At 46.0% G+C, this 21,697-nt stretch overlaps 1 protein-coding gene across 1 annotated transcript in view; it reads left to right on the top strand.

Moving 5' to 3' along the window:
* Positions 1–5,294: 5,294 nt before the first annotated feature.
* The window catches only part of BACE2 (beta-secretase 2), a 50,499-nt gene continuing 34,096 nt past the window's right edge, over positions 5,295–21,697 (top strand). Inside the window, exon 1 of the mRNA XM_050983419.1 lies at positions 5,295–5,624. Within this exon, the coding sequence (XP_050839376.1) occupies positions 5,310–5,624 (315 nt within the window). The 5' untranslated portion in view covers positions 5,295–5,309. The remainder of the gene's footprint in view (positions 5,625–21,697) is intronic.

Genomic DNA, 21,697 nt, shown 5'->3' with positions numbered 1-21,697 from the left:
CTCTGCAGGTTGCCTCAGTGGGGCAGGGGCTCCCCAGGCAGCAATGAGTTACACCAGACCAGAAATACCCAAACAGGAGGTGATAAACATTCAAAGCAAACATAATGCTGAATATATCAATGGTGCTGTAGCACCAGGGTGTCCATGAGCCTGCCCTTAACCTCAGCTCTGTGCTGTCCTTTGAGGTTATGTGTGGTCTGAGCAGGCCTTACTTGGACCTGCAGCTGTTTGTGCCTCTCCTTCCTTGGTTCCTGCTCCTTTCCACAGAGGAGGGATCGTGGCTTCTGCACAGCCCCTCTGCTCTAGCACTGGGACAGGCACAAAACAAGGTGCATTTTGCATCTCTGCCCTTTGATTGGTCACACACTGTCACTGTCATATTTCCTGAAAAATCCTTTCGCCAGGATTTCTTCTCCTGGGAAGCTGAGAAGCCTCAGAAAACAATGTAAACAATAATTATCTGATTATTTCTCCTGTATTTTGCTGCTTTGGAATGTGGGCTGGAGATTGTTTACCAACAGGTGAATGTTTGATTGGTTTCATGTGAATTGTTTTTGGTTAATGACCAATCACCATCAGCTGTGTTAGACTCTGAGGAGTCAGTCACGAGTTTTTATTCTCATTCTTGTTAAGCCTTCTGATGTATCCTTTCCCTCTCTTTAGTATAGTTTCAATATATTATTCTTTTAATATAATATCACATAATAAAATAACAAATCAGCCTTCTGAGAACATGGAGTCAAATTCTCATCTCTCACCTTGTCCTGGGGACCCCTGCAAACCCAACAACATGCCACTTGGTTAGAGAAAAAGGGATCATAAAATCATGGAATGGTTTGGATTGGATGGAAATTTAAAGTTCATCCAGTTTCATCCCCACTGCCATGAGCAGGGTCACCTTCTACTGGGTGCTTCCAGGGTGCTCCGAGCCCCAGTGTCCAACCTGGCCTTGGGCACTTCCAGGGATCCAGGGGCAGCCACAGCTCCTCCTGGCAGCCTTTTCCAGTGCCTTACTACACTCACAGGGAAGAATTTCTTCCTGACATCCAATTTAAACCTGCTCTCTGTCACTTTGAAGCCATTCCCCTTTGTCCTGTCACTGCATGCCCTTGTAAAAGGTCTCACCCCATCTTTCTTGGAAGGCCAAAATTAGGTCACCCTGAAGCTTCTCTTCTCCAGGCTGAGCAATCCAAATTCCCTCAGCCTTTCCTCACAGGAGAGCAGCTCCATCCCTCTGACCATCTTGGCTCTACCACACCTCACGTGTTCACCTGCAGCCAAAGGGAGATACCGTCATTCAGAAAACTCACTGCACAGTGACCAAAGAGGACACCCCCATCCACAGATCCTCCACCCAAAATAAAGAGATGGATGGTGATAAGGATTTGCACCCACATCCCCGGGCACAGTCTTTAGCCACAAGATTCATCTTGCATGAGCTCTACACGCAGGGCAGACACTCCATCCTTTAAGAAGTCCCAGAAGTGTCCAAGCCCCCCCTTTGGCACAGGAGACATTTCAGAGCCCCAGGAATGCCACTGGAACAGCTCTCCTGAGGTGCACATTTCTCATCCCACAGGCCAGCTGTTTTATTCATGGCCTTTGAGGACAAACAGAGCCAAGCCTTGGCAGACACAAAGCAGAGCCAGACCTCGTGGCCTCTGCTGCCCCTTGATTGTTTACACTCATCTTGTACAAGCAATACTTCACTGGAATAGGCCTAAAATATGAAAAAGCTGATTGCAAGACAGCCACAGACAGAGAAGACCTTTTCCCAGTCACGTCCAGAAAGAACAAAACCCCTCCTCTCCCTGGGCTGCTGAATTCTGTGAATTAACCCTTTGCAGGTGCAGCTGGGTTTCCTTCAGGAGCATTGTGGAATTACAGTAAAGAACAATCACTCTTTTTAAAACCAAAGTATTGATTATGCTAAGAGCAAGAACGCAGAAAGCAGACACAGCAGTTTTAGGACAGAAGTCTTTGTGGCCATCTGCCCTTATCATTGTGTAACACTAGCACAGGTCAGCCTGACTCCTTCAGAAGCTGGGCAGAGAAACACTTCGATCTGAGCAGTCCCCTAATAGCTTTCTCCTGGGGAGGGAGAGATCTCTTTTTAGCCACACACAGTTCCTTCTGCTCAGATCAGCTCCAGCACTTCCTCTGCATCTTCAGATGCCTTCTCTGTTCCTGCTGGTTTTCTCAACAGGCCTGGTTTAACATCTCCACAGAGCAACTGTCCCCTCTGACTGAGTTCACACACCTTGTCCACAGCACAGAGCAGCTGCACTGCTATGATGCTCTCTCTGCATTCTGTAAATACTGGTGGAAGGTTGTGTTATAGAGACAAATGTTAATTCACTGTCAAGTGGCTCAAGGTTTAAAGCACCACCGTGCCATCAAATTGAATTAACACAGAGTTGGATTAAAGGCAAGATTTACCTGAAAAATTATATTCAGACAGCTGACTTTAAGGGAAAAAAAAAAAGCCTTATTCACAGAGACTGATACAACTTTTACTATTATTTACTCAAAGAACACATATTTGGAATCACAAAAATAAAGTAAAACAAGATTCACCAAATATTGTAGACTACAAAGTGTACAGACACTTAAACTTGAGTCTATTTCTGGCATTTCATTTATTTTCTGTGTGTGATACATAAAAAACCCAAATGTGCATGTTGACTGTGGCATTCATTGCATACAGATGACTTCCCCTCTCTGAGGAACATCTTGGATGCAGTCACATTTGGCTCTCTGGGAGGACTTTTTTTTACATCTCCTTTCCCAAGCAGCTGTTCACATTGCACTTTTAAGGCCCTGCTCAGAAATGCACTGGAACTTCTCACCTGTACCTGGCACAGCCTAATCCTTCTCAGATACTTAACTAAATAAAGGAACAGGGGAGGCAAGGCAGAAACCCCATGCTGCATACCAGCCCTGCTGGGATGATGCCATGGGAGGGCAGGAAGGTTTCACACACAGCATCTCACACACAGCAGCTGCCTGATGAACATTCACTGTGAGACTGATCCAGGGCTGTGGAAAACAGGACGAGAAGAACTTTTACCAAACAGCATGAAAAAAAAAAAGGACAAGTTTTCTCTTCAACACTTAAAGGCTATGCTATATCTTCTATGCTCTGAAAACTATGCACTCCTTTGGCTGGAATTGCTTTAGCCAGGAGTGTGGTAATGTATCTTAGCAACAGCAGCAAGGGGGAAGACTTACTGTACTGTAAAAGAATTAAAACAAAATGCACATAGCTGCTGACTGTTCTAAATACATCCCTACCACTCTGAGGGGGTGTTCAATTATACTCCTGATTACTTTTCCCATTCCCTTTTCCAAAGGGGCGGGGGCACTTCTCCAGTTTTCAGCTCACCCATGAAGAGCCCCGAGCATTTTAATTCCCCTTTGGCTTCAGCTGCGACTAGACAGGCCCTACAATGCAGCCTGTCACTATCCCAGCCACGTTAGGAAAAGCCATTAGAGCAGCACCCCGGAGATAACCTCTTTGTGTGAGCCTGGCTGCCACTCCCTCAGGTGTTCAGCTGCCATCAGCCCCCAGCAGCATTTTCCCTCTGTCTGGAGCAGGTGAGAGCAGACAGAGCAGGGCTGCAATATTTCACTTTCCTACTTGTCAGGCAAATAGAAAGCTTTGTGCAGCAGGGGAACTTTGCACAATTTCACCTCTTACCAAGGTGTGTGGTTCCCCACAAGCACAACAACCTCCTGAGAGGAAGCTTCATCTATAACCTCTCCTCCAGCCCCCAGCCAGGCCACAGAACTTGCAGGCTTCCCCTGCAGCATTTTCCTTCTTGCAGAGAGCTCCACCAGCCAGTACAGGGTCTGCATCCCCCTCCTGCCATGGATGCAGGAGGAAAAGCATCCACCTGCACCAGAAGCACTGAATTGATCCAAGGGAGAACCTACAAAGTGAGCACAACGGCTCCAGATTTGAGGCGACAGAGCCAGAGTAACAAAAACATCAGTGAAAAAATGTGAAAACACTTCTTTTCCTTCAGCAAGGGAAGGTGGGCTCACACTTTCTTTTTAAGGATTATCCTCTTCGAGCAACTCTGACAAATGCCTACAGTTAACAGCCTTACCCAATTATCCTTCCCCCAAACAGCCTTCCCAGGAATGAACACTGTCTACCTCTTAATAAAACTTCATTTAATACCTGTGAAACACCTAGAAATCTTGTGGACGATTACTCCAGCTCAAGGAAGGGAAGGGGGGAGCTCTTACAGTTTACTCGGGCAGAGAAGGGATCTCAGTCCATACAGCTCTGCAGATTTACACACAGAGAGAGACCAGGTGGCTGCCTAGGACAGCAAATTGATCAGGGGACACCGAGAGTACACATGACTTCAGCTGGATATTTTTCAACTTTATCTACAACCAAGGACTGGGGGAAGAGCCAGAAACAACCACAGAGTGACTCTGCTTAGACTTGCCCGGCGTTACATTTCAAGGTTTTTGGACTCTCCGCTCCATCCAGCGATCCATCAGACACTGTCATTACTCCAGAGATGTCGAGACTAATTCCACCCTAAGTGTTCCCATCTTTCAAAAGGCCGCACTTGACTGCCGTTATTAATTCCGTGCATGATGAAGACATTTAAAGCCTCGCATGCTCTCTCGAAGCAGACACCTTGCGTGCCTCGCTCCTGCCGGTGCAGCAGCTGAATTTCCACACGCACAACCACACACACAGACGCCCGCTCCTCACACCACCGTGTGAACCTACACACGGGGACACTCCCGCATCCTCGAGTGACCCCGCATCCCCACCTCCACCTCCTCCTGCCGGACCACAGCCCCGGCTCCCTGGGGGTGGCGATGGGAGCGGCTCCCCACGGCGGCGGCCGGAGCCCGGAGCCCCGGGCACCCTCGCACCGCACCGGGCGCCGAGCAGAGCCGCTCCCCGCTCCGCCGCTCTCTAGGGCTTTCGGAAACTTTTCTCCCCGCCGTGCCGTCAAGCCCCGTTAGAGGGACTGCGGGCAGAGCCGAGCCGAGCCGGGAAGTTTCTCCCGTGGGCGCTGGCTCGGAGCAACTTTCCCCGCACGGCCCCCAGAGCTCCGAGCGCTCCGGCTGCCCGGGGGCCGTGCGGGAGAAACGCGAGGAGGAGCTCGCTTCGGGGGAGGGGGAGATGGAGCCGGGGCGTGGGTAAGCCGCTCCCTTCTCCTTCCTCCTCCTCCTCCTCCTCCCCCCTTCGGCTGCTCCAGTCTGGCAGCCAGGCTGCCTCCGGCCGGAGCCGCCGCACTTGGGAAGCGACTCCCGGCCCCGGCGCTGCCGCCGGGATGGGGACGCCGCTGGCGGCTCCCGGATTGCTGCTGCTCCTGCTGGCCGGCACGGCGGGGCTCTGCCGGGCGCTCTTCTCCCTCCCGCTCCGCGTGTCCCACCCCGCCGCCCCCGCCGGCTCGCCGCCCGCCCCGGTGGTGCTGCGGCCGGCGAGCGGCAGCCGGCAGCAGGATGCCCCCGGGGCTGCGGACGGCTTGGCCTTAGCCTCGGATCCCGGCGGCACCCTCAACTTTTTAGCCATGGTGGAGAACCTCCAGGGAGACTCCGGCCGCGGCTACTACCTGGAGATGCTGATCGGGACCCCGCCGCAGGCGGTAGGAGCGGGCCGGGGGCTGCGGGCCGGGGACGCTGGGAGGGATGGGGAGAAGGGGGCCAAACTTCTCAGGGGTGGGAGCGACTCGGCCCTCACCCCTCCGGCTCAAAGCAACTTTGTCCCGGTGCTCGGCGCTGGCGCCTCCTCCCTTCCCCTTTCTCCCCCTCCCTTCCCGGGAGACGGGGATGGTGCCCGGCGCGGGGGAACGGCAGCAGCAGCGGCGACTTTCCGCGGACCCGCAGGGAGGAGAGAAAGGAGAGAAGCATCCCCCGGCTGCCCTGTCCTGCCCCTGCTTGGGAAATCTGCAGATCTGGTCCCCAGGATTTCTTTCAGGCTGTGTCACGGCGTTTGGATCTGAAGCGAGTTACTCTGCCAGTCGAACTGACCGTGTTTTAGAGACAGAGGATGCTTTTTTGGTTATTCTTTGCTTTTTTAAGCTGCTCTGCATCGTGATTGGGTGCGCTGGTAGATCTTCCCGGTGCTCCCGGGAGAATCACTCGGCATCTTCCTGCTGAACTAAGTGATGGCTGGGCACAACCAGCCCCTTCTGTCGGGAATCCATGTGCTGCTCATTAACGGGGCAAAGAACCTGTGTGTTCTGAATATTGTTTTCAGATAAACCGTGTTGCCTTGAATCTTCCCTCTCTGTCTCCGCCAGTGTGGCTGAAGTTTGTTTCGAGTTGTTGATTTTTTTTTTTTTTTTTTTTTTTTTTTTTTTTTTTTTTTTTTTTTTTGCCGTGTAGTTGCTCTTTCATCTGTGTCATGAGATCCCAGGAGGAGCGGTGCTGGGCTGCTGGTGGGATGACTAGTCAGCTGAGTGGGGATTAATTTCCTGAGAGCCCTCGGGGCTTTCCTTCAGAACTTTGTGTTTGCTTCAGGAGTTTAGGTCCTGAGGTTTCCAGTGTAGACAGAAAAAAAAAATCTTTATTCTTCTGCTTAACTCCCCTACGTAATAAAAAGCCAATGAATGCCAAAATGCACAGCCAATGGGGAGCATTCAGCCATCGTTGCATTTTTGGATGTCTGTGAGTTCTTTCTTTTTTTGCCCCTTGAGTGTAAGAGGATTGGCCACATCATCTCTCTAATAAAATATATCACACTGGGATCAATACATGCATTGAGAAAGGCTGGCACTGTTTTATGATCAATAAATAGAGATTAAAAAAAACCAAACAACATAACTAGGTCTGACGTATCAAGGTGTGGCCCAGTAGTCATGGAGGGCATGAAATAATTTTTCCTATGTGTTAAGTGATGCATATTTGACTAGTTCTGTTAGTGTGGTGTGGTGTGTGCTTCATAACTCCAGGGAACATTCAAACATTCAATATTGGCTTCTGCCTCAATCGAGGAACCAGACTTGATTGGACTAATCACCCAATTCAGCATGTCTTAGATGAAAAAAAATAACTTCAGGTAGGAAAAGTGACTATCAAGCATATTATCTCCTTACGTGTCTAAGGGGGATTCTGAAATGGGAAGAAATAGAAAAGGAAAAATGTGACAGGCCTTTAATAATATGACTGGAGGTCTAAGAGGGAGAAATGTGCTGCCCTCAGTACACCCACAGGCTTCACTTATGCTTAACAGCTCGTATCAGTTGTATTACAGGTGATGGAAGGTTTCAGCTAGACTTGCCTCTGATTTTTATTTTTTCCACATAAAAAACATTCTTTGAATCTGATTCCAAAGCTTTTACTATTTTGAACTAGTTCTGACTTCTTCCAAAGTTAATTATTTTAAAGACTACCACTGGTTGAGCACATGTGAGGTTTTATTCACAAGTAGACTCACTGAGGTTGTAAGTAAGATTACAAATGCTTCTGTTTCCCAAATCAGATCTTGGAGTGTAATGACTCAGTGGAGTGCAGTTAGAATTTATTCTGTACTTTTGATGAGGATGAATTTGTTATCTCGTTCCTTGCCTGAAACCAGAAGACTTAAAGATCACAAAAGTACTTGGCTGTCTTTTCTGCTTTGCAACGAGTAGTATAAAGCTACAAAGCTGCTACTGTTGGTACTTGATTGCTTCACATGCTGCTACTAAAATCAAGTGTCTGGGTAGTGCCAAGCGTTGGATTGTGTTAAGCTCTTGGGCAAGTGGTTGCTGGAGTTGGGAGTGGGCTGTGCATGATGGTGTAGAAAAGGAAAATCTTTTCCTGATTTACATGCTCCTCCCAGCTTGACTTTACTTCACGTCAGCAGCTGCGCTACAAAGAGATGCTTGGACACTTTCCTCTGCTCTTACACCCCTCCAACTTGGGGCTTCCCAGCTGCCTGCCTGAGCCAGGCCTGTCCCAGGACTGCCAGCCCAGGGAGCAGGGAGCTGCCCTGACATTTTGCCAAGGAGGAAGGAGGATGCTGGCAGCGAGGAGTGCCGGAGCAGCGCGGCTGCGCTCCCGCGCTCCCAGAACAAAAAGGTGCATGGCACAGCTGCTGCTCTGCACAGGAGCAGAGAGGGGATGGGGAAATGCTCCCAGGGCAGTGGTGGACCACGACCAAGTAGCAGGCTGTGAGAAAAGAGAGCAGGTTTGATGTGGTGGTTACAGTAGTGTTGGTGCCCAGTGACTTTGGGAGCGTGTGCGTCAAGTGTTGAAAGCTGCTGTGCCAGAATGGAGCATGAACATTTGTGAAAGGCTTCAGCACTACAGGGCTTGCTTTACTGCTCAGCTGCATTTTTAGAAATTTTCCTTTTTTAATTCCTGTTCTTGGAAGGAAGCTACTATGACAGAATATCATTTTTCAGGTCATTTAAGGCATACTTTTTGGCTTTCGTTCCAATTCTGATTTGTCATATAGCAGATAAACACAGCACAGAGCTGCGATTCACAATGGCAGTTCTGAAACACTTGTTCTGATGGTACAAAAATAGAGCAGCTGTGTGAAGTCAAAATTTATTTTATTTCCAAGACAGGAAACTTCAATGCAGTCAATCCAGTTTTGCAAAGTGTTTGCAGCTAAAGTGTTTCTGATCATTTCCAGTTTTATGATACAGTATCCTTCCTAATCCTATCAGATCTCCAGACCAGTTACCAGGTTGGTGTCAAGTGTTATTACTCCCACTAATTCTTACTCATTCACATGTAGACCTACTTAAGAATTATGTGAAAGGTGAAAATGATCTGTTGTATTGAAGGGCGTGATGTGTTTGTCCCTATGTTTGTGATGTGTCCTACTCCTGATGGATTATGGGCTTTATACCTGTCTGCATAGGTGCCTTTCTTCCAGTGCCAGATTTAAGTAAGAGGTGGCAAGAGCCCAATATGAATTGTGTGCAGTGTTCTTAGCTATTTCTTTAAATAATCCAATGGAATTCCTTTGCTCTCTCTTTTATTATTTTGGCTACCCTGAGATTATAAGAACTGTGAGAAATTGAATCAAAGATCATTTAGGTTTTTTTGCTATCTTCACTGCAGTTCTCTTCATATTAATTTTGTTTCTCCTACAAGCTTTTGACCAAAAGAATAGTCAAACTCTTTAAAAAATCTCATGTTTTTCACAGCTTTCTTGAAGTCCATCTGGACTGCATTAAATGCTTGCAGGGACAGTACCATTGCCTCATCTTGCCTTTTGTATGAGGTGGTGGTAATCCTGCTGATCCCACTGCATTTCCAAGCTGTGTTTTTATTGAGAACAGGTAAATTTTAATCCTGCAACTTCTCTGTGAAAGAGAGGCCAGGCACATGGCCCCTGAGAGCTCCAGTCTGATTAACCACAGAAGGATCCAACTTGTGCTCTGAATGCCACAGCTCCTTTCTTTCAGTGTCAGTTTTTCATTCTGTTCATGAAGAGGCTTTTACATCTTCTGTTTATCCTAATGGCAGTTCGTTCTGTGCACGGGGTGAGCAAAAACCCCTCCTATAAACTCACTCCCAAGTTTTAAGGTCAGTGTGGATGTTGGGTCTTAACGGGCCCCACTGCAAAACACAAACTTCAGTTCCCATATAATTGGTGGGAGGTTATCTTCCCTTCCACTTCTTCCAGCTATTAAAGAGAGGAGTGATAAAGAAGGATATGTATTAAATACCTCTAGTGTGACATGGAGTCAGAATTTATGCCTTCGTGTTTCGAGGGTGATGTACACACACATTAACAAGTTCTGAACTTGCAGCCATTATTCTTTAATTGGTGGTAGATCTCATTCCCTGAGTGTTGAAAGGAATGAAGATGTGAGGTAAGATTCAGGTGCTCTTTAATCTGATTTCTGGTGCTGTGCTATTGCCCAACAAGCTCAGCTCCACTTTCTTAATTTTGCTGAAAAGGGTCTCACTGTCTTTCAAGACACAAGGAATTTTAAAATGTGATCTTTCTCTGTTCAACTATCAGAAGGCAGGTTGCATCTCAAGTCTCTCTTTCTGTCTTTTTTTTCTTTTTATTTTTTTATTAATTGCTAAGGTATTTTGTATTTATTTTTGAGTTCTTTATGAAAGCTGAAGAAACAAAAGCCTGTGAAGCAAAGACAATTTCTGTGGTGCGTTGGAGTGTTTTAAGGTGGCAGTGTCAAAATCCTTCCAGATCTGTCTAGTGGAAATAGTATTGAAATGCAAAAATACTCCTGTTTTTAAATGGTGATTTGAGTCTATTTTGGTTGTTGTTGCTGTTGCTGGATACCTGCAAAATAAAAAGGACAAGCACCTGGCAGCTGTAATTCAGGACTAATCCAGTGAACAGCTGTGGCCTGGTGGGCTGTGATGTGTTTTTGACCCAAAACAAGCAAACATACCAGGTTTGGGTTGACCAAAAAGTCCCTGCCTTTACAAATTAGCATTCTAACACCTTCTTCCATCCAAAATTAGCCCTGGCAAAAGAGGCTGTGTGGGAGTAGTAGAGGCTGTACTATGAAATAACCCAAAATATGAGTGCTGCTTACACTGAATGGAAGAGGCTCACCATGGTCATTCCTCAGGATGTGCTTCTCTCCCTGAGTTAGGGATTAGAGCCCCACTAACTGTTCCTTAAAGGAGCTTTCTCCTCTTCAGAGAAGTGATGGAAGCTTTATATCCAGGGGCTCTGCTTGAGGCAATCCTGAATTCAGATCCTGGTGGGTCAGGGCAGAAGAGCTGTTGTGAGGAGCAAGGTTGATGGAAATAGGTGCCAGGCTCACATTTTTTACATTCCTTATCAAGGAAACAGCATCAGTTAAATCTAGAAAGAGGAAAGTAGAGGGTGAGTAAATAACTGTTTTGCCTGAATAAAGTGTAAATTAGTTGGGATTTGGAGTAGAAATGAGATGAAAATGAAACAGTGGCCTGTGTGGAATTTCCATGTGTTTATTTCATTTGGATTATTAAGGAAGAAATCTTTCTCTTCTTATTTGAGTTTTTCTTTTTTTCCCTTCCCCCCCTTCTCTAACTAGAGGACTGTGAGCTCAAGGGATTGCACCTGGCAAGACAGATTTAAAAGCTACTACTCATTGCAGAGGTCTTCATTTTCTTGAAGAGCTCTTACAACTTCGAGTATGTGAGGACACCTTAGCTATTACATTGCCTCCACATATTATAATTTTTGAAATGTCCTCACTCAGTGTAAGTGAAACAAGTCTGACCCGAAGTGTTGTCTGGTCATTGTCAAGTACAGCTCTGTTTGAAAAAGGAAGCTGGTACAATGGCTCTCACATGTGTCTCTCCAGTGGGTGACGGACAGACCTCTCTCCCCCTTTTCCTACTGGCTGTAAAATACAGATTTCATCATACAAACAACTTGGGTAAATAAGTGAAGGAACTTGTTGCTTCTATTTCAGCACAGATTAGGGCTTGAGATCAAATCTTCAAAGTAAAGGAGGCAGCTCTCAGCTGCCTTAAAGAAGGAAGTGTTTTTTCCTGCTATTGACAGGCCTGTCCTACATCTTGCTGCATTCCAGCTTGGGTTTGCTCTGTAGATCCAAGCTGATGAAGCAAACACAGAACATGTTCTAAGGTCACTTTCAAAGCACTTAAAAGCAGCCCAGGACTAGACAGATCTTACTTTGCTTTCTGCCCGTGCCTCCATCACAGCTCTCTGTGTGACTGGATGATGGTGCTGAGGAGCTGAGCTGGCAGGACTCGGCTCACTGGGGCTCGGAGCAGCCTAGCTGAGAGGAGAACCCCAGCATGAACAACCCACTGTGCTTTTCCCTTGGCTGGAAAGGCCCAGGGAACTGCTCCACCAGCGGCAGCACCTGAAGGAGGTCAGTGTGGGAGCTTGCACAGAAGGAGACAGAGAGCAAACACCAGGCCTCAGGGAATAAGGAGCCACAACTAAGGACATCCAGGCAGTTTATGGTGAGGAGCAAAGGGCTCCCAAAGCACTCTCGGGAGTGGCCATGCAGATCAACAGCCTGTGATTGGCCAGAAGGCTTCTAGAACTTTCTGTGAGAGACTATACATGTATCCATGTGTGAGCCCCGCTTTGGGGCCTTCTGAAGCAGCCTCTTTATGTTTTGTTTTGCACCCTCATTTGTGCCCTTTTTATTTATTTAGTAAATATCCTCAGTGTTTATTGGAATAATTACCAATATAGCTGGATGGGACTGAGCTTGTCTGGCCCTGAGCTTGTCTGGCCTGAGCTTGTCTGGCCCTTGCTGCTTGACCAAGAGGCGGCAACTGTGGTGTTTCAGCCCAGAGACACCTTTGGCTGGCTGGATGCTGCAGCTGGGGGCTTGGAGGCAAGTCCAGGCTTGCAGGAGCTCTGGTTTACCTCTGGTGAAGAAGATTAAGACAATGGTGAAGGAAAAGGAGTTGGTTTTGATCCAGAGCTTTATTCCTGGCCTGCAGGCCTCTGAATGCAGCAACAGCTCCAAGAGAACTCCCCGAACCGCGTGGTTGCTGTTCCTTTTAACCCCGGGGAGAGGGGGAGGGAAGGAACATGGGGGACCACCAACGAGGTAGGGGGGGAAGTCTTAAGGGACAAATGACACCCGGATGGCCCAAAGTCCCCTCAGGGGTAGGGCATCTTTTGAATTCTGCCAATCGCTCTACGTCCTTCTGGAATGCCAGGATTGACAGCGCTCAGGAGGGGGCAAGGGAGGGGGAGGGAGAGGTGGCTGACACCCCTGGAGAAGAAATCTTCAGGGAGAAACCCGGGGTATGTGAGGCAAACCATGACATCACACTGCAGTAAGTGCTGGCACTCGAGTCCTACCCATCCCTTCCTCGTTGCTGCGCCACACGGCCGCAGCATCACGGAGCTCCCGAGACCAGAGGGTTTCCCTGTGTACCCCACAGATCCCTCGGGGTGTTGTTGCCAGCCCATCTCAGGCCACTCTGCTGCCAGCCAGGGCAGAGATCACTGGCAGCCAGCCACGTGCCACAACAGCTCCAGTGTGCACCAACCCCACAGCTTTGGTTTTGCTGCGTGGCACCTGCTTGGCACAGCCAGGGATGCAGCAGCCTGGTGTGGTGGTGCTCACAGGGGTCCCAGGATGAGGGAAGAGATGAGAACCTTGACTCCATGTTCAGAAGATTTATTATTTTATGATATATATTATATTAAAAGAAAATGATATATTAAAACTCTACTAAAAGAACAGAAGAAAAGATTTCATCAGAAGGCTTGAAAAGAATAGAAAAGAATGGAATGATAAGAAAAGCTCATGACTCTCAGAGAGTCCAAGACAGCTGGACTGTGATTGGCCATTAATTAAAAACAATCACATGAGACCAATCTAAGATGCACCTGTTGCATTCCACAGCAGCACATAATCATTGTTTTTTTTTTCCTCTGAGGCTTCTCAGGAGTAAAATCCTGGCAAAGGGTTTTTTCAGAAAATACCATGGCTACAGCCTGGCATCACCTGAGAGCCTCACTGAGGAGCTCTGAAAACTTCTCCTTAGGCTGAGAGCAGTTCTGCTGCCCACAGGCCCAGCCAGTTCAGCAGCCTTGCCCCATGACTTGTCCAATGGATTTTTGGCCGTGCACATCCAAGAGCAGCCACATAGCAAAGTCAGCCCTGGAGCCTTCAGAAAGCCTCAGGCCAGAGTCAATGTTTGCTCCCTCTTTTGCCAAAGGCTGATAAAATTGCACCTTTTTCCCCCGGTCTCACTCCTCCCTCAGAGTTCTTCCCTCATTCTTTGTTTTGCCTGTCTTTCCCACTGCTCTCGCTGCCTTTTTTATGTCTAAGAGTATTTTACAGGGAGGGCAGCTGGGGATGAATGTTCTAGACTTTGATTTTGGGGTTTTTTTTTAAGAGTCTTTCTCTAACAGATGAAACCTGTGGGGTGTCATGGGGAGGGAAGTTGAGGAAAACAAGCTAGATGAGGGAAAAAGATCTCATTTGAGTGAAAATTACAATTCACTGAATACAATTAATGTGTCATAATTAGGCCCTTTTGAAGGGAATCTGTTAAGACAGTAATTGCACTCTGCAATCCTTTTTTCCCCTCACCACTGCTTACTAATAATCTGATATTGTGAAAAACAAATTACTTGTAGATTTTTTCCTCTTTGCTCAGCTTGCGAGTACTAAAATTAGTTGATTTTATTTAGCTTTATGGTTGGCTTATTTTTGTACCTATTTACTAGCAAAAACTGCTATTAAGCTAGATTGCAATGTGTTCAGGGAAAATGCTGGTCTCACATCCTAGTCTGGCCTTATTTTAAAAGAGGAAAGGTATCAAGGCTGCAGCAACATTTGGTAAGCTTTTCCTCCCTAAATACAGAGAAGAATCCATCCTTAGGGATCCAAAACTGGCATTTTTGCTTTAAAGAAAAAGACATGACAACTCAAGAACTGAGAGTCACCTTTCCACTTGAGGGAGGGATTAAAGGCCAGCTCCTGCCATTTGACAGGGGAAAAATAATTGGATGCTTTTGTCAGCCATCTCTCAGATAATTCCTTGATATTTGTGAGTGGATCTGCCTGTGAGAGTGGCTCTCAGCAGAGCACCTTGGAGCCCACCTAATGTTCAGGCTCAGGTCAAGGCCAGATGTGAGAATTTTTTCACCACCCAGGCTCTTTCTGCTTCCTACTTTGCTTCCATAAGAAGCTTCACACCAGAGAAGATCAGGATTTGGGATTCTACAGGAACAAAAGGTTTACCTGCTTTGCCATTATATGGGAGCTTGGGTCCTGCTTGTGCCAACTTGAACATTTTATTGTGGCATTTGGCAAGAAAAGAATTTGAACAATGCCATTGGTAGCAGTAGTTTTGGCATAGAAAATAAAATACTGGGGTGTTTTATTTTGACTGCAGGATTTGGATCTGTTTTCAAAATTGTGACTTTGTGAAATCTCGAGGGAGGTTTTTTTCCTCACTTTTTTTTTTCTCTGTAAATGGAAACTTTACTTCCAGAATTCCACTGTGATACCTGTTGATACAGAAACCTTGACTGTCAGTGTTTGCAGTATGACATTAACAGCTGGGGCATCTTTTCAAGGCCAGGTTGGACAGGGCTTTTAGCAGCCTGGTCTGGTGGAAGGTTCCCTGCCCATGGCAGGGGGGTGGAATGAGATGATTTTTAAGGTCCCTCCCAACCCAAACCATTCCATGATTCAAGCCAGAGCACACTACAGCAGCTTGAGCTGTTCAGGGCAGTATTACTGTGCTGCTTGAGCATGGTTTGGAAAGGCTGTGCTTTTATTCACTGTGCTGCCTGGTGGATGTCTGCTATAGGAAAGAGTGAAGTGAGAGGAGTGTCAGAAAATGATTCATCAATCCTACCTTTTCTCTGACTAAAGAGATTTTTATTAAATTTCATTCATTTTTCTTCTCAGTGACTCTCGGGTTGCAAATAAGACAGAGGAGTTCAAAGGTGGTCACACTTCCCAAAAGTCTGGGAGCTGCTGGAGCAGTGGAACATCTGATGCAGTCACAGTGCTTCAGCTTAACTGTCAGAGAATAATCTTCTCATTACCTCTCAATAGCAAAGTCCTTCAGGGAATAACACAAACATTTCACATGATCCAAAGTGCCAGATTTTTGCATTTGAACAACTGAGATAAACCACGTGGGGGATGGGGGGAGTTCACAGAATTTCTCAGGAGCTGTGGTTATGAACGCTGCTGTGTGCTACATGTTCCAGCTAAAATTAACTTTCATTTGCACTCTGCTGAGCCTTCAGGTTTACCTTGAATGACCTTTGGTCATTGGCAAGTGACCAGATGCAGCTTTTTGTCAAGGTTTGGGAGCTTTACTCCGTGGCAGCTGTGCACAACAGCATTTGCAGTTGCCAGTGGACAAAATTCCACAATTCCAGTGCCCTGAGCACCATCAGCTCCAGTGGTGTGAATAGAATGATTTGGGGTGAAAAGGATCTTCAAGACCATCTAAGTTCAGCTCCCATTACACATCCATCATCACACAATGGGATGCAAGCCCTGGCCAGAGTAGAAGGAAGCTTATTTCTGCCCTGGATTCTTGCTGTGTGGGGGAATGGGTTGTGGGGAGCTGCTGTTATGGCATGTGCTGGCAGACTTTATCAACCTGAGAGCATAACAAAGTCTTTTAACTTCCTGCCCTACAAACTCAATCTGGTATCTGGAAATGAAGCTGTGTTCCTGCATGCCTCTGTGTTCTCCTGTGTAATCAAGATTTTTATAGTGGAACTTGGTTAACAATTGTAATGATGTATGAGCCACGGGCGAAGCTGGTTCATTTCCCAGAGCTGCTGCCTCTCCAGTATTAGCCAGGGGAAAGAGGAAAGTATGAATGTTTGAGAAGGAGAGAGAGAAATAAACTACTCCAATAGCAGGGGAAGAACAGTGCTGCTGTTCTCTAACAGTGCTGCTCTCTAAAAAAAGAGAATTTTTTTTAAAAGCATATCTTATTTCACTTGAGAATCAAAACTGCCTTTTAAATTGTCCTTCCAAATTTTAAGTAAAAACATTAGAAGAAATATGAATAAAAAGCATGATTCTTATTTTTAATTAATCAAACACATAATTATGACAGTGGTTAACAGCTTTTTTTCCCTTTTTTTTTTTTTTTTTGTGTTTCCCAATCAAATAGTCCTTCCTGCTAATGTGGAGCAGAAAGCTGATTTCTGCTTGTGCCTTTGAACTCCCTTGTATAATTCCAAGGAACACCCATGATGACAATCAGACTCTGCATGGCAATATCCTAAATAGGTCAGGTGCAATGGGGAGCAAAAGCCTTCCATCTGTTGTATTCCCTTTATTAATTGCCAGGGAAATAAATCCACTGGAGTTGCATCACCTTGTTTGTGCTCTGAGTCCTGGGACTCCCTGTGCACATTCCTGTGGCCACCAAAGATGGCATAGAGCAGTGGGAAGCTGCCTGGCCCTACACCTTTTCCCCAGAGGTGTGGCACAACTTTCCTAACAGGAAACACGATCACAATAACCCAATTCCAGTCTTTGTGCCTGACACAGATGAACTTTTGGGTTTTATCCTAATCTTTCCCTCCTTCCCTTCCCTTCCCTTGCCTGCCCTGGCAGATCCAGTCATGTCCCTTTCCCATCCTGCCAGCCCAGCAGGTGTGTGAAAGTGTGGGATGGTGGCTGTTTCTGGGCAGAAAGGGAGGAAAGAGGCAAGAGCTGCTGTGACAGGTGAGGAAGAGGTGGTTCAAGAGGATGGGATTGGCCTTTTCAGGCTGACACAGCCCAGATCTTGTGTTAAATAAAGTCTGGCAGTGCTGCAAGCCAGGCCTGAAGAATAAGTCATGGCATTTTTATAGCAGAGGTCATGCCTTGAAGTACAGGGAGTTCATAGCTGGATTTCCAAGGTGTGTGCTTGTTTATTTACCTCTCCATACCAAATTATCCCAGCTAATCCAGGGATCTCACTGGGTGACCATGGGAATGTCTGTACTTTCCTGGCCTCCAGGAGGAACAGGCTGCTCTCAGAGCCCTGAACTTGTCTTAAGCAGCAAGCTGGGTGTTCCCATGGCACCATATCCATTGACTTCAACATTTTGGCAAGGTTGGTTGCTTCACTGTTGTGGTGAGCAGGTAGAGAAAACCCAGGGAAAACTTCTGCAATTTGGGTTTGTTACAGCATTTTAGGAGAACAGACTGGAAAATGTCTCTAAGCATTCAGTGTCCTTGAAGAGGAGCACTAAAAAAGCATGAGGAGGAATTCCTGAAAGCAGGCAGCAAGTGCAGCTAGGAGGATGCTCTAATGAGTGGTGCCCCACAGAGTGGGTATGGAAGTGCTGCTGGGAAAAGCTCATTCCAGGGAGAAGGGATAGACTTGATGAGTCAGGGGTGTCCTGCTTTCACCTCTCCTCCTCACAGCTCTCCAGGCTCTGAAAAACCTTTGCTAACAAACACTCCTCTCCAAAACTAACATCTTTACAGAGGAGGGGAAAAAAAACCTGGAAAGAATTGTGTCACTACAAGAGTGAGGTGAAGGGGGGAGGAGAGGTAAGAGATCAGACCTGGCATGCAGCCTTCTGAAAAAGTTGATTTTTCTCACTGCTGTCCTGCAAGTCTCATTTTCTTTCTATTTGCCTCTGAAATGTAGCCTTTTTTTTCAGTGTTACTCACTACCTTCAAATTAAAGAATTATTAAATGGCTTGGGTCAGAAGAGAACTTCAAGATCATCTTGTTCCAACCCCCTGCCATGGACAGGGACACCTTCCTCTGTCTCAGGCTGCTCCAAGTCCCAGTGTCCAACCTGGCTTTGGACATTTCCAGGGATCCAGGGGCATCCAAAACTTCTCTGGGCACCCTGTGCCCGGGCCTCTCCACCCTCACAAGGAAGTTTTCCCTAATATCCCATCTAACCCTATTCACTTTCACTTTGAAGCCATTCCCCATGTTCTTGTAAATAGCATCTCTGAAAAACAAAACAGAACAAAAAAACTTTTTAAGTGTTGAAGGAGCAACTTTGGCGCTTGGTTTCACATCTCTTAATACAATCTGAAAGCTGGAATCTTATTTAAAACTGAGTTTGAAGTTCAGATCTTAGGTATGAGGAAGAAGGTGGGAACACAGGAGTGGAACTGAACCTCTCCTGCAGGGGTTCTGCCTGCTGCTGAAGGACAAAAGGATTTTGCTGTCTTTGGCAAAAGGGAGATCACAAAAAAAATAGCAGTGCTCATGAGGCTAGGGATGCCTCCTAGCCTAAGCTCAAGAGCATTAGGAATGGGCTTCATTCCTCTGATGAATTTTGTTTTTTCCAGATGGCACAGTAAACATGGGCAGTGACTCACCTACAGGGTGAGGAAGGTTTAAAAATTAGTCACTTCATGCCTTCTTGAGTTTGCCCAGCATGGCTTGGCTCTGTACATATGTGTAAAACTGTTTTGGTCTAACTGCTGTTGATTTAGTTTCAAAACAACCTTTTTTTTTTTTTTTTTTAACTGTAGGGACTTCTGAAGCTAGGTAGAGAAGAAGAGTTAAAAATGCTTTTTTTAATTTATTTGACAGCAGTTTCACTGAGTCTAATGAGCAATAGAGGAAAAGAAAAGAATGACCTGGCAAAATAAATTGGAAGCTAATTTTGGAGAGCAAAAGCCTTGGAAAATTGAAATTCTGAACTGAATGCAGCTTCTAACTGTAATCATTCACTGGGTATAATACATTAATGTAGGCTTACTGATTTCATTTCCTTAACCCAAGGAAATAAAAAGGCAAAAAACCCTCCTTAATATTGTATTCTGAAAGGTAATGTAGTAGCATGATTTCTCCTTTTTTTTTTTTTTTTTTTTCTTGTGACTCCCTTAAAAAAGCCCAACCTCTAAAATTCTTTGACATGATTATCCTTCCCATTGGAAAGATCATGCCCTAAGTAGTGCTGGTGAGCAGAAGAGCCACAGCAGACATTTAACCTCAGACAGTGCCCTGCTTTATTGTGGAGTGGAAGCTCTCCCCCTCCTCAGCTCCTCCTACAGCATCCTTAGCTCCATCTGATGGCCCAAAGAGCTCAGAATCCTGCTGGACAGTGCCCAGCAGGTCTGCCCTGTGGTGGTGACATCTCGGTTCTGAGTTGTTGGAATGGCTCCTGAGATGTTAGAAATTCTCTTTTTCCCAGCCCTGAGACTGAAGAAGAAGTTGAGATTCCTCAGCTCTGGTTCTCAAGGTTGTTTATTTTCTCTTATCCAGCACATTCTTTTTCTGACCTGCTGAGGTCTGTCCAGCAGGTTCATGGCACACTGACTGCCCTCAGGGTGGTGTTGGCTTTTAATACTAAGAACTATGTGTGCTTTATTTACAATAATTTTCCAATACCTATCACCTACGTTAGACAGTCTGTCTCTACTCTAAACCAATCGAGCAGTGTCACCATCACAGCAGAAGATGGAGGACAAGAAGAAGAAGAAAGAACACGCTCAGATTCCTCCATTTTGCCTCTTGAACCCCCATTCTAAAACCCCCAAAATTCTACATTTTCACCCTGTGACAATTTCACTGTCATTCTACTCAAACTCTTGTGGCTTGTAAATCCTCACACAAAGTTGGTAATGATTTCCATGGGTTAAAATGGAAGGCATAGGTGGTTTTGACTTTGTGCCAAGGTCTCTGAGCCCCCTGCCAGGGTCTGGAGTCCTCCAGGGCAGCCAGAGGAATGTCCTGGGTCCCGACAGTGACACTCTCTGGTTTCCAAGTGAGAAAGAGTTTTTTTTCTGAGAAGGAGCCTGTGAAATGGGTGATACCACTCACAAGCACATCTCCAAGAGTTAAGCTCTTTTTTAGCTATGGAATTATTGAATTAATAGCTGTGTCTCCAGCACCTTAAGTCACCCTGTTCTCCAGGGAGGGAGGGGTGAGCTCTGGATGAGACTCTTGCTAATTTAGGACACAGGGCTTAGACTTAGCCTGTCTCTAAACCCAGGCTGCGTGGGCACTGGGATTCCTCTCGAGGCTTGCTGTTAAATGTGAGAGTTCTCCCAGTGGCATTTGGCTTACAGCCTCCCTGTCTCATCAGTGCTGTGCTGTAATTACCAGGAAATTGATTAATTTAGTTCCTTTACACCTACTAACAGGTGGAAACAGGCTTTTGGATTTAACAAGAGCTTTTGTGTGCACTTCAGCACAAATAGCTGATGTCTCATGCACTCCTTCTTGAATTTCAGAGTGTTTGTGGGGGTTTTGTTAATCCTCCATTTGTCTAGGCACTCATTATCTTTCCATTCAAGAACGTGTGTGGTGTAAGTACAGCAGATAGATTTTCCTCACTCAGATTTGGGAGGATTTCTGCTGCTCTCAGTAAGCACTAACTCTGCTTGTGCTTAAGGGTTGGTGGCTACCCAGGGGAAGGCTGATGAAGGCACCTCTTGGCTTCCATGCAACCCCATCTTTCTGAAAGGTTTGTCTCCCTGGGGATCTCTGTGGCACACCTACATCTGTTAAAAGACTATCACACTTTTCCTTCATCTCCTCAAGCCATTTAAAGCCTGTCAATGCTCATTTACAGGTGATTTTTTTCTATACCTCTAGATTATTGTTATTACTCTGTAATTAGTCCAGATTTTCCTTAAAACTCAGTGCTTAGAGCAGAGCATGACTTCAGCTGCAGCTGCTTAATGTGAACTACAGGATTGCTTCACACACTTGGTTTTGTCTGCTATGGTGTGAGGTGGGAGAGACACTCGTATCTGGGGGAGAAAACTAAAAAAGAGGGAAAAAAAGGTTAATCTCTTCTGAAAAGGCAATGAGACAAAATTGCTACGATTCACACAGCTCTAAGATAAGCAAGTAATGGCTCATGTTCAACAGCAAAGCATGGTCACATAGCATGAATAGGATGGATGTGTTGTATGATAAATCTAGACACAGCAAATAAATTTCAGCCTGAAAAATAAGATAGCACATGAGATGGCATGTGCAGAAAGAATGCTAATGTTTAGGGAACTGAGGGCATTGGCAGGAAGGAGAGCGTAGAAATGAAGAATAGATATTTTGTTTTGTTACCAGGATTGATTGGCTGACTATTTTTTTTGTCTTTAAACCATAATAGCCTTCCCTTATTGTCAAAATGATAATATATATAAAGCACTTCCTGTAATATTTTTCTTCAGAATGACTATTCATCAGTCCCACAGTCAGATGCTCATATTTCAACTCACAATTTAGTTTAGCAAGTTTATACTTCAGAGCAATCTGTCATTTTAGCATTTGTGTTTTTTATACAAATCTCCACTACAGAAGCATGCAGTGCTCTTAAACCCGGATAGATTGGCTAATCCAGATA

This window comes from Serinus canaria, chromosome 1, assembly GCF_022539315.1.
Source record: "Serinus canaria isolate serCan28SL12 chromosome 1, serCan2020, whole genome shotgun sequence".
NCBI lineage: Eukaryota > Metazoa > Chordata > Aves > Passeriformes > Fringillidae > Serinus > Serinus canaria.
The sequence above is the reverse complement of the archived record's forward strand: the minus strand, read 5'-3'. Positions and strand labels throughout refer to the sequence as shown.